At 38.2% G+C, this 18,866-nt stretch overlaps 1 protein-coding gene across 1 annotated transcript in view; it reads left to right on the top strand.

Moving 5' to 3' along the window:
* The window catches only part of LOC106466801 (unhealthy ribosome biogenesis protein 2 homolog), a 71,297-nt gene that overhangs the window by 4,342 nt on the left and 48,089 nt on the right, over positions 1-18,866 (top strand). The window contains exons 2-5 of the mRNA XM_022394884.1: positions 8,639-8,789; positions 14,614-14,731; positions 15,507-15,641; positions 17,263-17,403. Of these exons, the coding sequence (XP_022250592.1) occupies positions 8,639-8,789; positions 14,614-14,731; positions 15,507-15,641; positions 17,263-17,403 (545 nt within the window). The remainder of the gene's footprint in view (positions 1-8,638; positions 8,790-14,613; positions 14,732-15,506; positions 15,642-17,262; positions 17,404-18,866) is intronic.

The raw sequence follows: 18,866 nt of genomic DNA, 5'->3' as shown, positions 1-18,866 counted from the left end.
CCTCCCTTTCTCTAAACCTGGGAAGGATCCCAAGATTCCTTCTAATTATCGTCCCATCGATGTTCTATGCTCAGGATCTATCATGCTCTCATTTAATCCAAACTGGACTATGGGTCTGCCACGACCTCGGCCTTGAAGTTGCTGGACCCCATTCACCATCTGGGGCTTCAGCTCTGCACTGGGACTTTTCATACTTCTCCAAGCCAGAGTTTGTACACTGAGTCCCACGAACCTCCTCTTCACCTCCGTCGTTTGCAACTTTTTTAACAATATGCTACCAAGCTTCAATTCTTACCACGGCATCCCACCTGGGGTTCTGTCTTTCCTCCTTGGTGGGCAATGCTCTTTCAGAACAGATGATCTGCTATTCCTCCCTTTGGCCTTTGTATCCAGGCACAACTGGCTGAATTGGGTCTGGCATTGGATGACATTGCTGTCCCCAATGATCAGCCCATTCCACCATGTCTTATTACCATCCCTTCCTGTGACCTTTCCTTGAGTCATCTGAGAAAGGTGGATACTCCCGATTGGAAGTACCATCTTTTTGCTGAACATCTTTCGAGCCATTCTTCTCTTCCTATTTACACGGATGAATCGAAATTGGGTGACTCTGTAGGTTCCGCCATTGTGGGCTGTGGTTTGGTAGTTACTCGCAGAATCCCCCCTACAGTTTCTGTGTTCACTGCCAAGTTGTATGCTATTTCTCTTGCCCTGGATCATGTAGAAGTTATGCAGTACAGTAATTGTACTATTTACACTGATTCTCTTAGCTCTTTACTGGCCCTGGAATTGCTTAACGTTAGTTCTCACCCTATTCTCATCAATATTCAACAATGACTGGCCCAATTTTCTCTATCTTCTGCTTCCATCCAGTTTTTTGGATACCTGGCCATGCCTGTATTCATGGGAATGAGCTTGCTGACACTGCAGCTAAGTCCATCTGCTCTGGTGCCATCACGGCCGGGCATGTCTTGTACATGTACTACAGTCCTGTCTTCAAGATGTGGCTTCGTGCCAGTTAGCAGTCGACTTTGGGTGAGCAACGTCATAACAAGCTTTTCCAGATCAAACCTTCTGTTGGTCTTTGGCCGTCTTGCTTCTGTAAGAATTGGAAGGAGGAAGTTGTCCTGGCAAGGCTATACATTGGTCACATTTTTTTAACCCATTGTTTTCTTGTATCCGGTATTGACCCACCAATGTGTAGCCATTGTGACACTCAAGTCACAATAGCCCACATTTTACTTTTGTGCCATCATTACGATTGTGAGCAGTGGCACCATTTTAGACACGCATTTTCTAAGAGTTTACCCCTAATGTTGGACAGTGTCATTGGTAATGGTGACACTGTCCGACTAGGTTGTATTTTTAATTTTTATGCACTATAGGTATTTTTAATTGTATATAAATTTTTTATCGACATATTTTGGTTTTAGCTCTCATTTTTTACATTTTATTCTAATTTACTTTCACTGTTTACTCTGGTTGTTTGGTGCAGATAGCCTCATTGCTTTGTGCCATAAAACACCAAACAACCAACCAACCAATCTGGTTGATGTGGCCTCCTGATACCTATTACACACTCACTGGAGTAGAGCCATCTCCTGGGTTGATGTGGCCTTCTGCTTCCTTTACATAAACACTGGAGTTGAGCCGTCACCTTACTGGATGACATAGCCTTCTGATACACTTTACATAAACACTGGAGTTGAAGTGCAATTGTGGCAGTTCACCCCTTTGATTGGGAGACTTCATCCTACATTCCCATGAAAGTCAGTTTGCAATGTAGAGGTTTGGGATTAGAGTGAACCAATCAACATAAGTCCTCACACGAGTATGGGCTGTCTATCTTCCTCCCCAATTTCTCCAATTGTGGTATTATTTCAATGCTATCCTTGACTATCCGTCATTCTCTTCTTACATAGATGTTATTGGCTTTGTATGGTGCCAGCCTGTGCCATAGTTAGGGGACTTATTTCCATGCAATAGAGATCCTTTCAATACCAGTTGTCAATTCCCAAATCGAAATTGTGTGGCTCTTAATTCCCAATTCTTGGGTCTGAGGTGAAGATGTTATGATCCTCATCCTACCCTGCATGGAGGTTTTGGATGTATATGATTTACTGAGTATTTTCTGCTGCACCCTAGCCACTCTACACCTCACAATTTCTGCCATTGTGCATTACACAATCTACACATTGGCAAAGAGTATACCTGGCTCAGAAGTGGTGATGTTCCCCTCTTCTAATCTTTGGTTCCATATCTCTCATTGTTAGTGGTATCCTTCCTTCCTCATTGACAATCTGCATTTGTGGTGGAATATGACCCACATGTCTTTGGGTCGCAATTTGCTTCTCATCACAGATGGTTCTCAACAGGAAACTTCTGGATAATGATATACAGCCAAGAGATCTAATCAACTCAACATCTTGGAGCTTCTGGCAGTACAACATGATATAGATCACTTTCTTATTCTTGTAAGGGATCGACTTGTCATGATCCATTCCTACAATTGTACAGTGGTGGCTTATATCAATCACCAAGGTAGCTCCTTTTGAGATAGAACCTTGGATCTCCTCTTTTGGACCCGCATTGGGATATGTCTCGTTGTGTGTCATGTTCCAGGTGCTTTCTACATCATGGCAGATTACCTTTCCAGACCAGACAAAATTTATCCCACAGAGTGGTCTCTCAATCATCAGATTTTAGAGTGGCTATGCTCCCAGTAGGGTACTCCTCAGTTGGATGCATTTACCACTTTCATAAATCAATACGAAGTTTTCTTTGTCTCCAGTTCCACATCACATGCTCTAGCTGTCAATGTTTATCCTGTCACCTGAATTCTTCCCTGGGTGATTTTGATCATCCATGCCACTTCATGTCAGGCCCTTCTTATTGGCCGACACACCGTGGCTTCCTTGTCTCCTTCGGCTCCAAACTGCCTCTTTTTACCTCTTCCTCTCACTCCATCCCTCTAATTCAACCTCAGTCACCAGTAATTCATCTCACCCTTCCTACACTCCATATTTACTCCTGGAATTTATCAGGTCCTTGGCAAAGAGATCCAGACTGTACAAGCGGGTTGCTTCCATTTGAGCACATTCCATGTGCTTTTCCTCAATTGTGGTCAACCAGCATATATTGAAGGTCTTCTGCTGTTGGCCTTTGAGTTGAGGTTTTTCCCCTTCTCGACACACTGTTACTCCTATTATAGATTTTGTTACCTGGTTGTCGATCATAGGACTTCAGTCTCGTCCATCACTAGATATAAAGCGGCCTTATCCCACACCTTCCATTTTTATCAGTACCAGTTAGTGTATTCCTCCCCTACCCTATCCCATTTTTGCATTCCTTCCAGAACTGTGTACCTCCTTGTCAGGTGGTCCTTTCAGATTGGGATGTTAATGTGGTTCTTCACTGTCTTACCCTACCTCCATTTGAACCTTTGTCCTCTTGCTATTTGTTTCACTTGTCCCTTACGACTTATTTCTTACATCTGTTAGTTTGTGAGTGTCGTCAATCTGATATATTTGCCAATGACATTTCATGCATCTCTGTACCATTCCACCTATGACATTTTTCCTTCCACTCTTACCAAGTGGGTTTGGCTTTTAATTCTATTGGCTTATTCATCCTTGTCTCCTTCTTCCCAAATTTTGTTCCAGGTGTTGTTGCATCAGATCAGGCACCTTACCTTTTCCCTGGCATCTCACCACCATCGTCTGTTGGAGAAAATTTTTCACTGGGTAGCTGTTTATTCCTTGTCTGGGTACTGGCTTCTACCTGTTTCCATCCTACAAACTTGGCCCCAACATAGCCAGGTGGTTAGGGAGCTAGACTCGCAATCTGCAGGTCGCGGGTTCGAATCCCCATCCCACTAAACATGCTCGCCCTTTCAGCCATTGGGGCGGTATCATGTGATGGTCAATGCCACTATTTGTTGGTAAAATGGTAGCCAAAGAATTGGTGGTGGTGATTAGCTGCCTTCCCTCTAGTCTTACACTGCTAAATTAGAGATGGCTAGTGCAGATAGCCCTTGTGTAACTTTGCGTAAAATTAAAAAACAAAGAAACCTACAAACTTTGGTGAGACTGTGATTGGGTAAGTTATCTTTTCTATATACATTTTAATTTCTTTCATTGGAATATCCCTTTTTCATTAAGGATCTCACTCTGTGGTGAGCATTACCTGACCAGGTATACTTAATATATTTCAAATCTACATTGTACAACCATGATAAAATCATAAAATACAGTATACCCATGGCCAATAATGTTGAGATGGGATGTTCCACAAGATTGCTAGTAGGTTTTTTCCCTTGTGATATATTTGTTTCATTAATATGCCCAATCCAGGCTGTTCTAACATGAATAAAGCAGGAGTTATCCCTTCAATTGAATAAATGAGGGGTGGTCTTCTTTTCAAAATAGGGATTATGTGGTCACCCATTACACTCTCTGGTATTGCCATTCCTCTGGACTCTCCACCACATTTTAGCCTCCCCTTCTGCTTCATGTGAAATATGGAGTGCTTGCCAAATTCCAATTCTGAACTACTGGGGTGGTGGACCATGCAGACATCCTCCTGAATGTGATCACAAATAATAAACATAAATGTCAAAATCCATTTAGTAGAGAGTAAGGTGGTGTAGATGGTGTGTAGTCGTCCATTAATGTGCACAGCTTCTGTGCAGTTCTATCCAGAGGGTACTGTTGAATATAATTGATTGAGGCAATCCCCTTCTGTGCAGTGTGACCTGGAAGTTTGTGATGCACTCCAATTCTGTATGGTCCTATCTGAGGGGATCATGTTGCACATGTCTACTAATAAGTATGCTCCTCCTTTGTGTGATGGGACCCAGAGGTTGATGTTGTGCATGGCTTCTGTGTGGTTCTATTCAGAGGATGAGGTTGCTTATAATTTATGGATGAAATCTGCTTCAGTGAGGTAGGACCCAGAGGTTCATATGGTGCTCCATCTTTTATGCAGTCTTATATGGAAGATGATGTTGCTTTGGAGTTGATCCATCACATTGCAGTTCACACCTTTGATTAGGATCCATCATCCTACCATCACATGGATGTTGGTTCCCAGTGACTAATTTGGGATTTAGAGCAGGATCAATCAACATAAGTCCTCACACATGTGTTACTTGTCCCGAGGTTGATGTTGTGCCCAGCTTATGTGCAGTTATTTCCGTTGGGTGAGGTGGTTATACTTTTCTTTGAAGTACATCTACTTCCGTGAAGTGGAACCTGGAGGGTGGCATTGTGCTCCATCTTCTGAGCAGTGCTATCCGGAGAATAATGTTGCAAGAGGCAACAGCTGTCCCTTTTGTGTTCCATCTCAAGGAATTTTGTGGCTCGAGGATAATGTTGCACAGTGAGGTACCAGTCTGAGTTTGAGTTTAATGTCACCTGCCACATGGGTACAATTCTAACTGCTGCCATTCAGATGTCAGGTTCGTGAATGTGTGGTTATTTGTTGATTTGCACACATGTGCCCATTTTGTAGATCAATTTGCACAGTATATAATTCCATTCTACTGCTCTTTAGGGGAACACAGTGTGGACCATCCCCCTATCACAGATCGGTGGTTATATTCCTATACCAATTGGTTTTGGTGTAAAGTTGACCTGTCGTGTAGGGTCCGTCATGCCCTAGCCCATGTGCACCTTGGAGCACATCCATTTTAGCTTTCCTCCACATTACTTTATGTAGATGTTTCTTCTATGGTCTTTTTTTCGACAGGATTTAGAATATGATATACTGCAGTTTGTATTCCAGTCCAACCATTTTTCTCTCACTTTTGGTTGTGCTCTTCCATTTTTTTGCCTGTGTATGCAACACCTCTTTCCACTTTGATTCATTCTAATCAGTCCCAGATTTCTAGGATTTGCCTTACTTTGATCACCCTATTACATACTAGTTTCTCATTACAATTGTTATCTCAAGCCTTCTGCCAGTCTCCTGATCAATTCCTGACAGAACTCAGGACCCTCCTGTGGTCTAACATGGTCCATTTATTGGCTTCACCATTGTCTCTCACTGTCTGGATCTTATTTTGTTTGGATTTGCTGTGGAATGATGCAGTACTTGTGAGGGTGCATCTCCGCCTTTCTTCTTTAAAGGATCTTCGTTAAGCCCCGTTTCTTTGCGAAATGGTCTTTGGGAGGTCATCCCGAGTCTTTAATGTCCAGGGTCAATGTGGTGAGACTACATTCCTTGTTCTCCCTGGCCTCTCCTTTGTCTCCTACTGTTGATGCCCAATCTTCAGCTATTAGGCTTCCCCATGCCCCTTCCTCCTAACCCTGTCCCTTACCCTACTCCAGGCATTTCTTTCCTTATGCTCATTCTTCCCATTTCCATTCCTACAGGGTCAGCATTATTGGTGATGGGATGTGTTTTAATGGACAGGTGGCGGCCAGATTGCAACAGTTTTCAACTGTCCGGGAACTCTTCACGACAGATTCGTTGGTTTTATGGGTTCTGTCAGAGGGTTTTTACCTTCAGTTCCAGTCCCCTCACCCATATCTTCTATTTTGATTTCCTTTCCTCTTCCTCAGGATCGTGCCTCATCCAGTCATCTAGAAGAGTTGGTTCGAGACCTTCTTCACAAACGAGCTATCAAATGCCAGTTCTTCGGGATTTTACTCATGTCTATTTGTTGTCTCCAAAAAGATGGGAGATTGGAGACCCATCATTGATCTGTCCTGGCTGAATATTTTTCTGGAAATACCCCGATTCACCATGGAGTCTTACCTCTCCCTTTAATGTTTTTTTTTTCCCTGAGGTCTTTGGATGACCAAATTTGACGTGACAGATGCTTATTTTCATATTCTCATTGCTCCAGAGTGACGTCGTTATCTTCAGTTCATCCATAGGGTGTGTCTTTGAGTTTCAAGCACTGCTGTTCGGTCTTGCTTTGGCTCCTTATGTGTTCTGTCATTTTGTTCTTTTTTTTTTGCATGTCATTTTCACTCCTTGGGTCTTCGGACTCATTATTACATGGATGAATTGCTACTGGCCTACTCTGTCACTCACACCTGCTTCCTTCTTCAGGAGTCTGCTAAGGTGGGTTTTCTCATCAAGTTGGAAAAGTATTTTTCTAACTCCCACACAACACCTTATTCATGTGGAGGTTCTCTTCAATTCCTCATGAGTGGGATTTGTATGATAATTAAAACTTTTTAGTCATATGTACCCACTCTGTGGGAAGAGGACTATTGTTGTGATGCTTCATATTTTGCACTATCATAATATTTTCAATCCAAGGAGCTTCTCCCAGTTGTTTTTTGTCCAGGGTGGACTGCATTTGTTGATCTTATAAACTTATGCAAGGTACTTCTATGTTGTTTTTGCCTTTGGACTGCACTTGGCATAATCCATCATATTGCAAGGCACTTCCCCTGGATGTTTTCTGCCTGGGCAGACCACTTTTGGCCTATTAATTTACAATTACAGTCTTTTAGCCATAGCCATGTATTCAGTTTAGTTCTGCCTTATATGTCTTTCTTTCTTCTTTACTCGGCAAAGAGCATTTGTGTTCCAGAAGTAGTGCAATACCCCGCAGGTGTGCCTTTTTTTCTTATTATGGCACATCTGTTCTTTCCAGGCAATTGCTCTCCACCTGATTGAATACTGCCGTGTCCTCAACAGCCCGTCCACCTTTGCAATGTGGGATTCTAGCTTTGGGTGAGTAGATGTAGTACTGTTTTGGAAGTTAACATTTTCTTACACTGAAAATGTATTTCTGATAGGTACTTACCTCTTTTTACCCACTTCTGCCCTTCCTCTCCACTGATTTGCTGGTATTTCTAGTTTTTATATGTCAATTCTTGAAAGTGAGGATTGTGCTGCAATGGTAGAGGGAGCTACCTGTGCTAGTATAGGTGGTGCAGTATGATTGGTGGAGGATAGTTACATGATCAGCACATGTTGCTGCAATGACACAAAAAAATGAAGGTGTATAAAAGACTGGTGTGCTGTTCAAAATTTTAGTAACTCTTAGAGGGCAAATCAAGGTCGAGATAGATCTGGGTGAGAAGAGAGGTAAGTACCCACTGGAAATACATTTTCAGTGTTAGAAAATGTTAACTTATACCAACTGTACACATTTCAAGCAGCTGTAAGGACAAGACTCATAAAAAAAATATGGTGCTGTGCAAGTTTTGCATTACCCTGTAATATATTAGGAGATGAAATGGATATGTTTAAGTTGACAGTATGTACTACAACCATTAACTAATCAACCCACTCAAAATGTCTGTGATGATATTTCTCTGTTGTTTAATTATTTAAGTGATTTTTCTTTTTAGTATTTTGATGTTCATATTGCAGGTACATAGATTCTTTAACATTGGAGGAAATATGGTTTTTATAACCAAAATATTCCTGTTTGGCTGTAAAATTAAAAACTTGCTTTTTAAGAGGTACCTACTTAATTTATGAACAATATGAAGTTTTGAATCAGCAACCTGTGGAACTACAGATTTAATTCTGTGCAGAAATAAATTTACTGTTGCACAAATAGCTGTTTCCAAAATTTGTATTGTTAATAGAATTTATATGTATTATTGTGTAATTCAAAATCCAAACAAATTTACAAAAAAAACAAAATTAACACTATTTTTATTTTCAGACCTTATACAGAATTTGAATTGTAACAGCCCTCTTCTGAAGAGAATTCAACTGGCAAAAGAATTGTATATAAATGATGCATTGTGTATACCAAGAAAGAAAGAAATTATTTTAAACTGGTTTTCTGATTTGATCAGTTGCCAACATCAAAAGTAAGTATTTCCATAAATACATACTTCCTTGTTTTCTTTTTGTTAATTAAACATTTCAAGCTACAAAATTACCTGGTTGGGAGGGTCAATAGGATAGAGGTTTTTGATATTTTTGTTCTACATTCTAAGACAATGGGATGAGAAGACACAAACTTGAGATCTTTACATGCATAAGTATAAGAGATTCAAAGTATAACAGTCAACTGAACATTAAAAGTCTTGTATTTCAGAGAAGCAAGAATACTTGAAACTGATAACACTAGGTACACCTGAACATTTGTTTGTGAGATAAAACACCTACATTAGCATCAAGTTTGTCTTTGTTTGTTGGGAGATGTGATGGGTCTTTTGAGTGGTGGAGTAGCTCATGCAGCCTGTGCCTTCTTTTATACCTTCCTGATGGAAGAGACTTTGCCAGTTTTTTCACACTACCTACTCTTGCCTTATTTTATACCCATGCTGTCTTGAATCTACCTAAATATTTTTCGTAATTTTTGGACTAGGTTTTTCAAGTACGTTTCACTCCTTCTCTTTGTAAATCTTTCCCTGCTTCTTCTTTTTATCTTTCTATCCAGATATGCTAGTCCATCATCAATTTCTTTTACCACTACTTCAGTGCAGGCATTCCTTGTCCTCCTCCCTTTGTTACTTACCTCTTAAGACTAGGCCTAACTGTTCTGTATTTTTTAGACTTTGTTTTACACCTTTGTCTTACACTCTCTACCCTTTTCCATTATTTTTCTTCTTCTTTCCATTGTAATCCATCATTCCCCTTGGGAGTTTTGGTGGATGTTAGTTCACTTATTTTCTCTTCAGTCACACGTTTATCTTCCTTGGTCTTAGCCATTCATATTTGATTGATCTGTTGCTAGTTAGGGCTGGCATGGCCAGGTGGTTAGGGTGCTCGACTCGTAATCTGTGGGTCGCGGGTTCGAATCCCGTCACACTAAACATTCTCGCCCTTTCAGCCGTGGGAGCATTATAATGTGACGGTTAATCCCATTATTTGTTGGTGAAAAAGGTAGCCCAAGAGTTGGCAGTGGGTGGTCATGACTAGTTGCCTTCCCTCTAGTCTTACACTGCTAAATTAGGGATGGCTAGCATGGATAGCCCTCGTGTAGCTTTGCACAAAATTCAGAACAAACCAAACTGTTACTAGTTTTTGTTGGAGAGGGATATCCTTGTTACTCAAGTCCCTTTTTTTTCATATGTCTTTGTCTGGCTTCTTTCATTTGCCTGTGTGATTTTCCTGGAGTGCTTGTTTCTCTGGGGTCATGTGTTTGGCCTGCATTGCAAGGTCTTCCTTATCCTTGCTGTTTTACTGACTCTCTTATGCTCCTGTTTGTCTCACTCTATCTCCTTTCCTCCTGCTTCCTCTTCTCTCCCTATCACCATTTCTCATTCCCCTGTTTCTATCTGTTCTCCCACCATTCATAGACTTCAGTGTTGTCTGTCTTTGCAGTGACTATCCTATAGGCTAAGAGTCAGTGGATCCTGTTTCCTTAAGCTTGTGGACCTTTGCCCTCCATTTGCAGCCAATTCTGGACTACTGTGAGTTCTGTCAGAAAGCCTTACTCTTCATTTTTTTTCCTATCCTACATTTTTGTTTCCTGTTTCTGTTACTTTCCCTTCTTCTCGGGATCTTATTTCTTGCTATCATCTGTGGCAGTGTTAGATCTAATGGCTAAAGACTATCAGATAGGTTTCTCATCCTTTTCTATGATTTATTCCCATCTTTTTGTGTTTTCCAAGGAATCTCTAGCCAGGTATTCGGTCTCAGTCAGTTTCTCAACCTCCCTTGATTTACCATGAAGTCTTTTCTCCCCCTTTGGTAACCTTTTGCCCCAGGTTTTGGGATGATCATGGTGGACTTCTTGGATGCTTCTTTTCTCATTTGGGTACATCCCAACAAGCCTTCTCTTTAGAGAGTTGGCGAGTCTGGTTTGGTTGATCAACCTTGAAAAGTTGCTTCTCACACTCATTGAGTTTCTCATTCATTTGGGTATTTTTCAGTTCCATACAAACAAACCTGCTGTTATCTCCTATATCAGTCACCAAGAGGGCACCTGATCTTGCTTCCTCTGTTTCCATGACCTCAACCTCTTTTTCTGGACCTACTCTAGGTCTAATAGCTTGTAATTTCTGGATGCCCTGATTCTTGTCTCGGGTTGTCTTTTTTGACTGGACAAAATACTACCTATGGAGTGGTCCCTCAATCCTCTGGTATTCCACTGGCTGTGCTCTCACCTGGGCACTCCTCTTATTGAAGCTTTTGCCACTTATCTCGACATCATACTACCCTTTTTCTGGTCTCCGGTTTTCACCTCTCAGCTTTTGCTGTGGATGTATTCACTCAGGATTGCTCAAATATGTCTACCCTCCTATTTGTCTTCTCCCTCACATGCTTTCCCACATTTTGGTCACTCCATGTTGAGTCTTGCTTACTCTCCACTGGTTGGCTCAGCCATGCTTTCCTGTACTGAACCTTCTCCAGTCTTCTTCTCCTCTTCCTCTACTTCTATCATACTCCCTATTCCTTCAACTCTACTCCTCTCTCTCCCAGCCAGCAATTTATCACTCTGGCTTCAAATGTGGGTTTTGTCCAGTCCTTTGTGAGACATTCCAGACTCTCTTCATGTGTAGCCTTCCTTCTTTCTTGTTCTGTTCATTCTTCCTCCCACACTCCCAAAAAAATCATGAAAATAGCACACATTCCATAGTTTGGATCTGCTTCATGCTTTATCCCCTTCTCCTCCTTCTGTCCTCATTTTTCTTAATTTTTACATGGCTGTTTGCTCATTGCTTATTGCTTTTGGCCATTGCTGGCTACAGGGCAGCTTTACCTAATACTTTCAGGTTTTCCCATTATCCTCATTTATTCTCCTCTCCTGTCCTTTCTCTGCTCTTTCAATGTTTTTGCCACCTTCCCCACCCTCATCAAGCAGTCCTTCCTTATCTGGCTGTACTGTTGTTCTCCATGCCATTACCCTTTTTCTCTTCTCATCTTTCATTTCTTGTTCCTTGTACCATCTTTTGCTTAAGTCTTATTTCTTTCTTTTTGTCTGTAGCTCTAGAAGGTCTGATGTGTTTGCTATTGATGATCCCCTTATTCTTTTTTCTTTGTTCCTTGTTGTCCTGCTCATGCTTTTGTTCTAAAATGTCTGTGGCTTGTGAAGGGGAAAGTTCATTCACTCCTATTTTACTTCCTTCCATTCCTCAACTATATTCTCATTCTGTTCCTGATCATTTTATCTGTCCCATCTGTGTAGTACGTTGTTATTTGTCTCACACTGCTCCTTTTCACAGTTCATGCTACCATCTTTTTATTTTATAGAGTTCCTTATCTCCTTTGGATATTTATCCTATTATCCTCAAGGGGTGGTTACAGCAGCTTATCCATTTAACCTATGCTTCATTGGAAGTAGATTCACCTTGACTCATTTAGGTCTCTTCTCGCTAAATCTGACACCTTACTCTATCTGGCTGCTCACTTCTGTCATCCCTTGATATAGTTTGCACAGGTTGATATGTGGACTGCCCCTCATTCTTTCATTGCACATTATCTTCATCATTCGACTGTCTCTTCATCATATCGACTTCATCCCATTGCCATTTTACATCACCTACTGACTCTGACTGGGTAAATGCATTTTCAAAATATCTTCCTTTTGCAGTGGCTTATTTCTACATTTCTGGATCCTCCTCAGTGGCAAGTGGTTCCTGTCTGAACATACTTATCTTTAAATCCATACCATGCAACTTTTAAGGTCTATAAAGCTCAGTGATGAGATGGGGTGTTCCACAAGACCACTCGAGGATTTCTCACGGTATATTGCTTCATAAATGAGGTCCATTCTAGACAATATCAACTCATGGACTATCGTGAGTAAAACAGTGTTGGGTTTGTTGCCCATCCCTCTGGTTTGATGTACTTTAACCATTCTACACCATCTGGAACATCCATTTGCAAAATTGAACTTGCATCCTTTCTGCCCATTTTGGCAATACATATCTTCACTGTGGATGAAGAGTATACCCTGGTACAAATGAGTGTAGTCTCCATGGGTGTGACCCTGTGTTTTAGGGTATCATGCTCCATTGGTTCTGTTTATGTGCCTTTTGAAGGGGGCTCATCTAGGTAAACTTTGCACTGGTCCTTCCACCATTTCATTGTGGGATTCTAGCTATTATGTGAAGTGGGGTATCATATCTGAAGTTAACATTTTCAAATGCTGGAAATATAGTTCCAATAGGCACTTACCTCCCCTCACACTTCCTACTTGTTCTCCCCACTTCTGGTGCACCTAATTTTGCTTAATCTTGAAGTGATGAGTGTGAACTACATTATAGAGGTAGTCAGCTGCACTAGGAAAGTGTGTTGCACTTTTATTGTTGGAGAATTGTCACTGCTCATTTGCTTGCCACCATGCAGCTATATCATGTATAATCACTTGAAGTTAGGTGAGAGCTTCAAGGCTTGTGGCGAGCAAACATTGGGCATTATAGAGGGCAGCACAAATGGAGGAAAGCTATTATGTGAGAGGAAGTAAGTATCTTTTGGAAATACATTTCCAGTGTTGGAAAATGTTAACTTTTTTGCTAGTCTATCACTAATATGCTAGTGATGGCTATTGCAGACAGTCCTTGAGAAACTTTGCACAAAATTTAACGAACACATCTCAGAAGATTACAGTTTTAGACATATGAACATTTTTTATACAATGGAATAGTTTTTTCTGAAATAATGTGTTTCTCAGAAGTTTAGATAAGCTGAAAAATATGTGATTGATTTCCGATACTGTACATTACTTCCACTCATATGTATAGTTATTCTCATTTAGTGCTGTCCTCTGTATGCAATAGGAGCATGACACACCATCCTGGCACATGTGACTCCCTCTATTCCATTCTACCAAACTATCACTTCTCATCAGGCAGTGATCAATTGTAGTCGTTTTTCACTTGTACTCTTTTCATGTATTTGTTTCTTTTTTTTTGCCAAATAGTAATTTCCTTGATTTAGTCTTTTGCTACATTTAATTTTTCTATAGTAGTTTGCTGCAATAATTTAGTTTTGTTTATTGATTTTTTCTTCTCATTTTCAACTTCATGGTTTAAGATGAATTCCGAAGTTTGTTTTACAACTTCTGATATTATTAATGGCACTGACATTAGGTCTGGGGGCCTCGACTGAGGACTTTTCGGCTATCATTCATTGGGCATTTGATCATTATATGAAGCATCCTTTTTCTTCCGACAGTGTTCGGCCTCCTCCTGCATTGCCCGAACATGTTTATGACGAGGGGGGTTTTGACATTTTTTTTTCCTCCTTCCACCTATGCTTTCTCAGATATGTTCCATTTTCTTGTTTTCAATTTTTCATATGATATTGTTTCTTCTTCTTTTTTTTACATGACACTCATCATCGGAATTCCTTGTTTCCCTTCCTTCTCCTGACATCAGGGTTCATGCTGAGGGTTGGTGTTAGCATGCCTCATCCTCCATGGACTTCTGATCATTATGCTTTGGCTTATCAACAAATTGATCAACCTTTTCTTGACTCCCAGTAGTTGGAGTCACTTTTGCTCATGTGGGAGCTTGTCCCTGATAAAATTAAGCATGGTTGTTGTATTACAATATTGCATCCATAAGTATTAGGTATCTTAACTTTTCACCATGTTTGCAAAGAAATAATAAAACTTTGATGCATGTGGATAATTTCATGTTAAAAATAAACTGGTTAAGACATCAGTGTTAATAGTATTAATAAACAAGTTCCACGTATTTAATACTTACTATACTAGTAAAATGTCTATTTTTTTAGAGACAAATATGACAAAAGAAGAGAAGAGAACTTGCATATTTGGGAATCTTTCAACTCAATATTAGAATTAGAATGCAATGCTAAAACCAGGCCACTACTGAAAAGTTCTTTCGCACAGGTGAGTTTAGTATGTTAATTAAGTTCTTGCTGCTTAAATCACAAAATATTTATTACTTATACATCACATTTCAGTTTTATTTGGAAGATGACTGACTGTCCTAAATAATTATAATTATTTTTTTATTCATGTTAAAATAAACTGATTGATTTGTTATGGCCAGTTAACCACAAGGTTTTAAAAACCCTATGATAAAAAATAACACCAAAATTAACTATATATTTATAATGCATAATGTTTTAATTTTTCACCATTGATGATAAATGCTAATTTTATCATACTTGAATAAGACTATGTCTCATTTTCAATTTACTTGATCAACCTCAACCAATATAAAAGGTATGTTATTTTGATGTTCTATATATTATACATTTTACACTGCATCTACACTCTCACTCTGATGCACCATGACACAACTGGTGTACAATCAACTCCAATCTAAAGTTAACTGAGATTCTTAAAATTGTATCCTATAGGCATGAGGAATAATATCAAGACAGAAAAGAATGTTTATTTTTTTACGTTAAATTAAGTATTTTTCTGTAATTATGATTATAAAGAATTTTAATTAATATTTCAAATTTTAGCAAAACTGTTCTTACTACTTGTGATCTAGAGTTTACCAGATGAGAAAAAAAGTATGGTAAGAAATTTATAAATAATATCTATTAATATGGCTTTGATAAAGTATGAGTTTATTGGTAATATATGTATTTATTCATTTTCTCTTTTTTAACACTTTCATTATTCAAAATGTTTTGTCATAATTGTTTAGGTAATTCTAGAAGCAGTGCAAGAGCTTGAGAAGGACTGGAAAGAAAATTTAGGAAGTATTGTGCTACGTTGTTGTCAGACAATTCTCTTGTCCTCATCAGTGACTTCAGTGTTTTCTCTAAAGTTTGATTTACTGGTATGTATTTTAACTGAATCACTGTTTTTGCTGTGTGCATAAATGTGTATTGTACATGAGATTGAATTGAAGGAAGAAGAACTTACTGTTTTTAATGAAATATGACAAACCAAGATAGATATGGAATTTGGTATAACTAGTCAGCTGTTAAGTTACCTGGTTCTCATTTTACTGTTTTAGTGAATTAACTCCAACTTTTTGTAATCTGCAAAACTAAGTTTTAATGTGAAATCTTTTCTGTAATCTGTAGTGATTACTGGGTTAAGTGACAATATGTAATACATGGATACACATTAAAATGCTATACGTATTATAGTAATTTCTCATTATTTTCATTAATGAAAAATATATTTAAATGCTTAATTTTGGATTATTGTTTTGTTGACTCTACCTTAATTGCTCTTGTCCTCTGGGAGGGGGGGATGTGCTTCACACTTTGGGTAACACTACTGTAGAGTTTGTATAATATGATAGTCTTGCCTTTTGACTGCTATTTTGTGTTTTGCTCTTGGTTAAAACTTATTCTTTTTCACTGTTCCTTACAGAATTTTAAAACTTCTCCAGTGTTTAAGAAGCATTATTTTAATAAACAAAATTTCCAAGTCTGTTGGTGCTATATCAAGAAATGTTTTTTAAATATTTGAAATTCTTTTCCATTTTTCATATGATTTACAAGTAAGGGAAGAGTTGAATAAAGAATATAATATGATACATTTTTGTAATCAAAATTTTGCTTCTGCGTATAAATATATAGTGGTAGGGCAAATAGGATTTTAGGTTGTATCTACAGAAATATTGAATACAAGTCTAAGGAGGTTATAATTTCATTGTACAGGTCACTGGTTGGGCCACATTTGGAATATTTTGTTCAGTCTTGGACTCCTTACCTCAGGAAAGACATTGAATTGTCAGAAAGGGTTACTAGAATGGTACCTGAGATGTAGGAGAGGCTGAAATCTGTCAAATTATTTTCTCTTGAAAAAAGAAGAGTTAGGGGGGATCTGATTGAGCTGTTTAAAATTGTAAAGGGAATTGAGAGTGTTGATGTATCATCTTTTTTTTCATATTTAACAGTGTAAATAGTAGGACTAGGGGACACAAATGTAGATTTTGGCAAAGTAGGAGACATCTTCAGCTAAGGCAGTTTCATTTTTCTAACAGGGTGGTTGGCCTTTGGAATGGGTTGCCTTTGGAGGTTGTGAGTTTAAAAATATTTTAATATAATCTACAGTGTGGAACAGCTGATATGGACCAATAAGTGCCATGTTGTCCCAAAACATTATGTTAAATTCTAAGTCCTAATCAGGATCTGTTTTCTTTCTAACTACTTGGGGTACAATAAGGGAGAAAATTTTATTCAAGTAGTTTTTCTTCCTGGAACCCCTTGTTAAATCCACTTTGAATTTAAAACTTAATTTACACATTGTTGGAATAAATTATTAAAAAAATGACATGATGTTTCTTCGTTTTTATCTTAATATTGTGAACCTTTGGTGATTATGAATACTTTTGGATGGATATGGAATTTTGTGCACAAATCATGTCATCATTTATGAACTAAATCATTATGATATTTATAATATCAGTTAATCATATACATTTTTCTGTTTTTTTTTTGCAGGTGTCTTTATTAGCAGGTGTTGTAAAGCTAGTAATGTTGGTGGATGAAACATGGAACAACAGCATTGTTGAAGAAGTTTCTAGTTTGTTGGATACAGTTGTTAATCAGCTAGAATCATTACAAAAACCAAATCAGATTGAGGTATTTGTATTGTTTATGTTAGATGTATATGACAATTATTTACTCCTATATTAATATATTAGAATTATTTTTCTTAGCTAAATACTTTTTTTTTTACTTTGCTCTTTATAGGTTTTGTATTTTTTTTATACTGTGATGTTTGACCATATAGAAATAACACTGTTTAACGTAAAAATAATTTTCTCAGGATCTAGTGAACTGTGAGTTTGTTTTATGAAAGTAGTTGATAGAACTGGTGAGGCTCAAACTGTGTTTACATTTGTGTTTGATGGTGTTTATTGATAATACAAAACTCTATACGGTTGCAAACAGTTTGTATATAATAATCTTTCACATTTCCCTGCAGTAAATCTTGGAAAGAAAAGATCTCAAATGCAGATATAATTGTATTACTTTAATTCCTAAGTAGTTGTTTATGTGTATTTTTAGAAGAGATGAAATGTTTATTGAATAAATATATATTAGCTCTGTATAGCTTGTTCAAAATCATATTTTACGAGTAAGTTACTTTGTTTTGGTGTCTGTTTATATCTTCTTGCTCCAGTATTAAAATATAATACAGATTTTAATTTTAATACTAATTCTGAATGATTCCCTACATGTTTGTGTAAGTTCATAGATCCAGTCTCAAGAGCCCCCAAACCTTTATCCCCATATGGGGGTTGGGGTGGGATCAAATTTGGAAACTTACAAAAAATTAATTTACATTGTTTTTTTGAATAAAAGTGAAGTGAACTTATGTTCATACTTGGGTAAATTTGAGAATTACTATTTAGATATTTTTCGTGTACTTTCTGAATAACATAATCTTACTATAGTATTTTAATACTTATGGTTTTTAAACAAAATAACTTTTTAGTATAACCCCCACCCCTGTAATATACATATAAATGTTCACTCTATTGTTTTTAGAAAATAAAACAATTTTTTTTATATTGAAAGACATACATAAAATTAACCTAGCATCCTGACAAAAGTTCAAATTAATATAAAACTAGCAGCAATAGGTGAAGGTGATGTCTACTGCACCAATAAAACTAGCAGCAATAGGTGAAGGTGATGTCTACTGAACCAATAAAACTAGCAGCAATAGGTGAATGTGATGTCTACTGCAGCAATAGATGAATGTGATGTCTACTGCACCAATAAAACTAGCAGCAATAGGTGAATGTGATGTCTACTGCACCAATAAAACTAGCAGCAATAGGTGAATGTGATGCTTACTGCACCAATAAACTAGCAGCAATAGGTGAATGTGATGCTTACTGCACCAATAAAACTAGCAGCAATAGGTGAATGTGATGCTTACTGCACCAATAAAACTAGCAGCAATAGATGAATGTGATGCTACTGCACCAATAAAACTAGCAGCAATAGATGAATGTGATGTCTACTGCACCAATAAAACTAGCAGCAATAGGTGAATGTGATGCTTACTGCAGCAATAAAACTAGCAGCAATAG

Source organism: Limulus polyphemus, unplaced genomic scaffold, assembly GCF_000517525.1.
Source record: "Limulus polyphemus unplaced genomic scaffold, Limulus_polyphemus-2.1.2 Scaffold2384, whole genome shotgun sequence".
Taxonomy (NCBI): domain Eukaryota; kingdom Metazoa; phylum Arthropoda; class Merostomata; order Xiphosura; family Limulidae; genus Limulus; species Limulus polyphemus.
The sequence above is the reverse complement of the archived record's forward strand: the minus strand, read 5'-3'. Positions and strand labels throughout refer to the sequence as shown.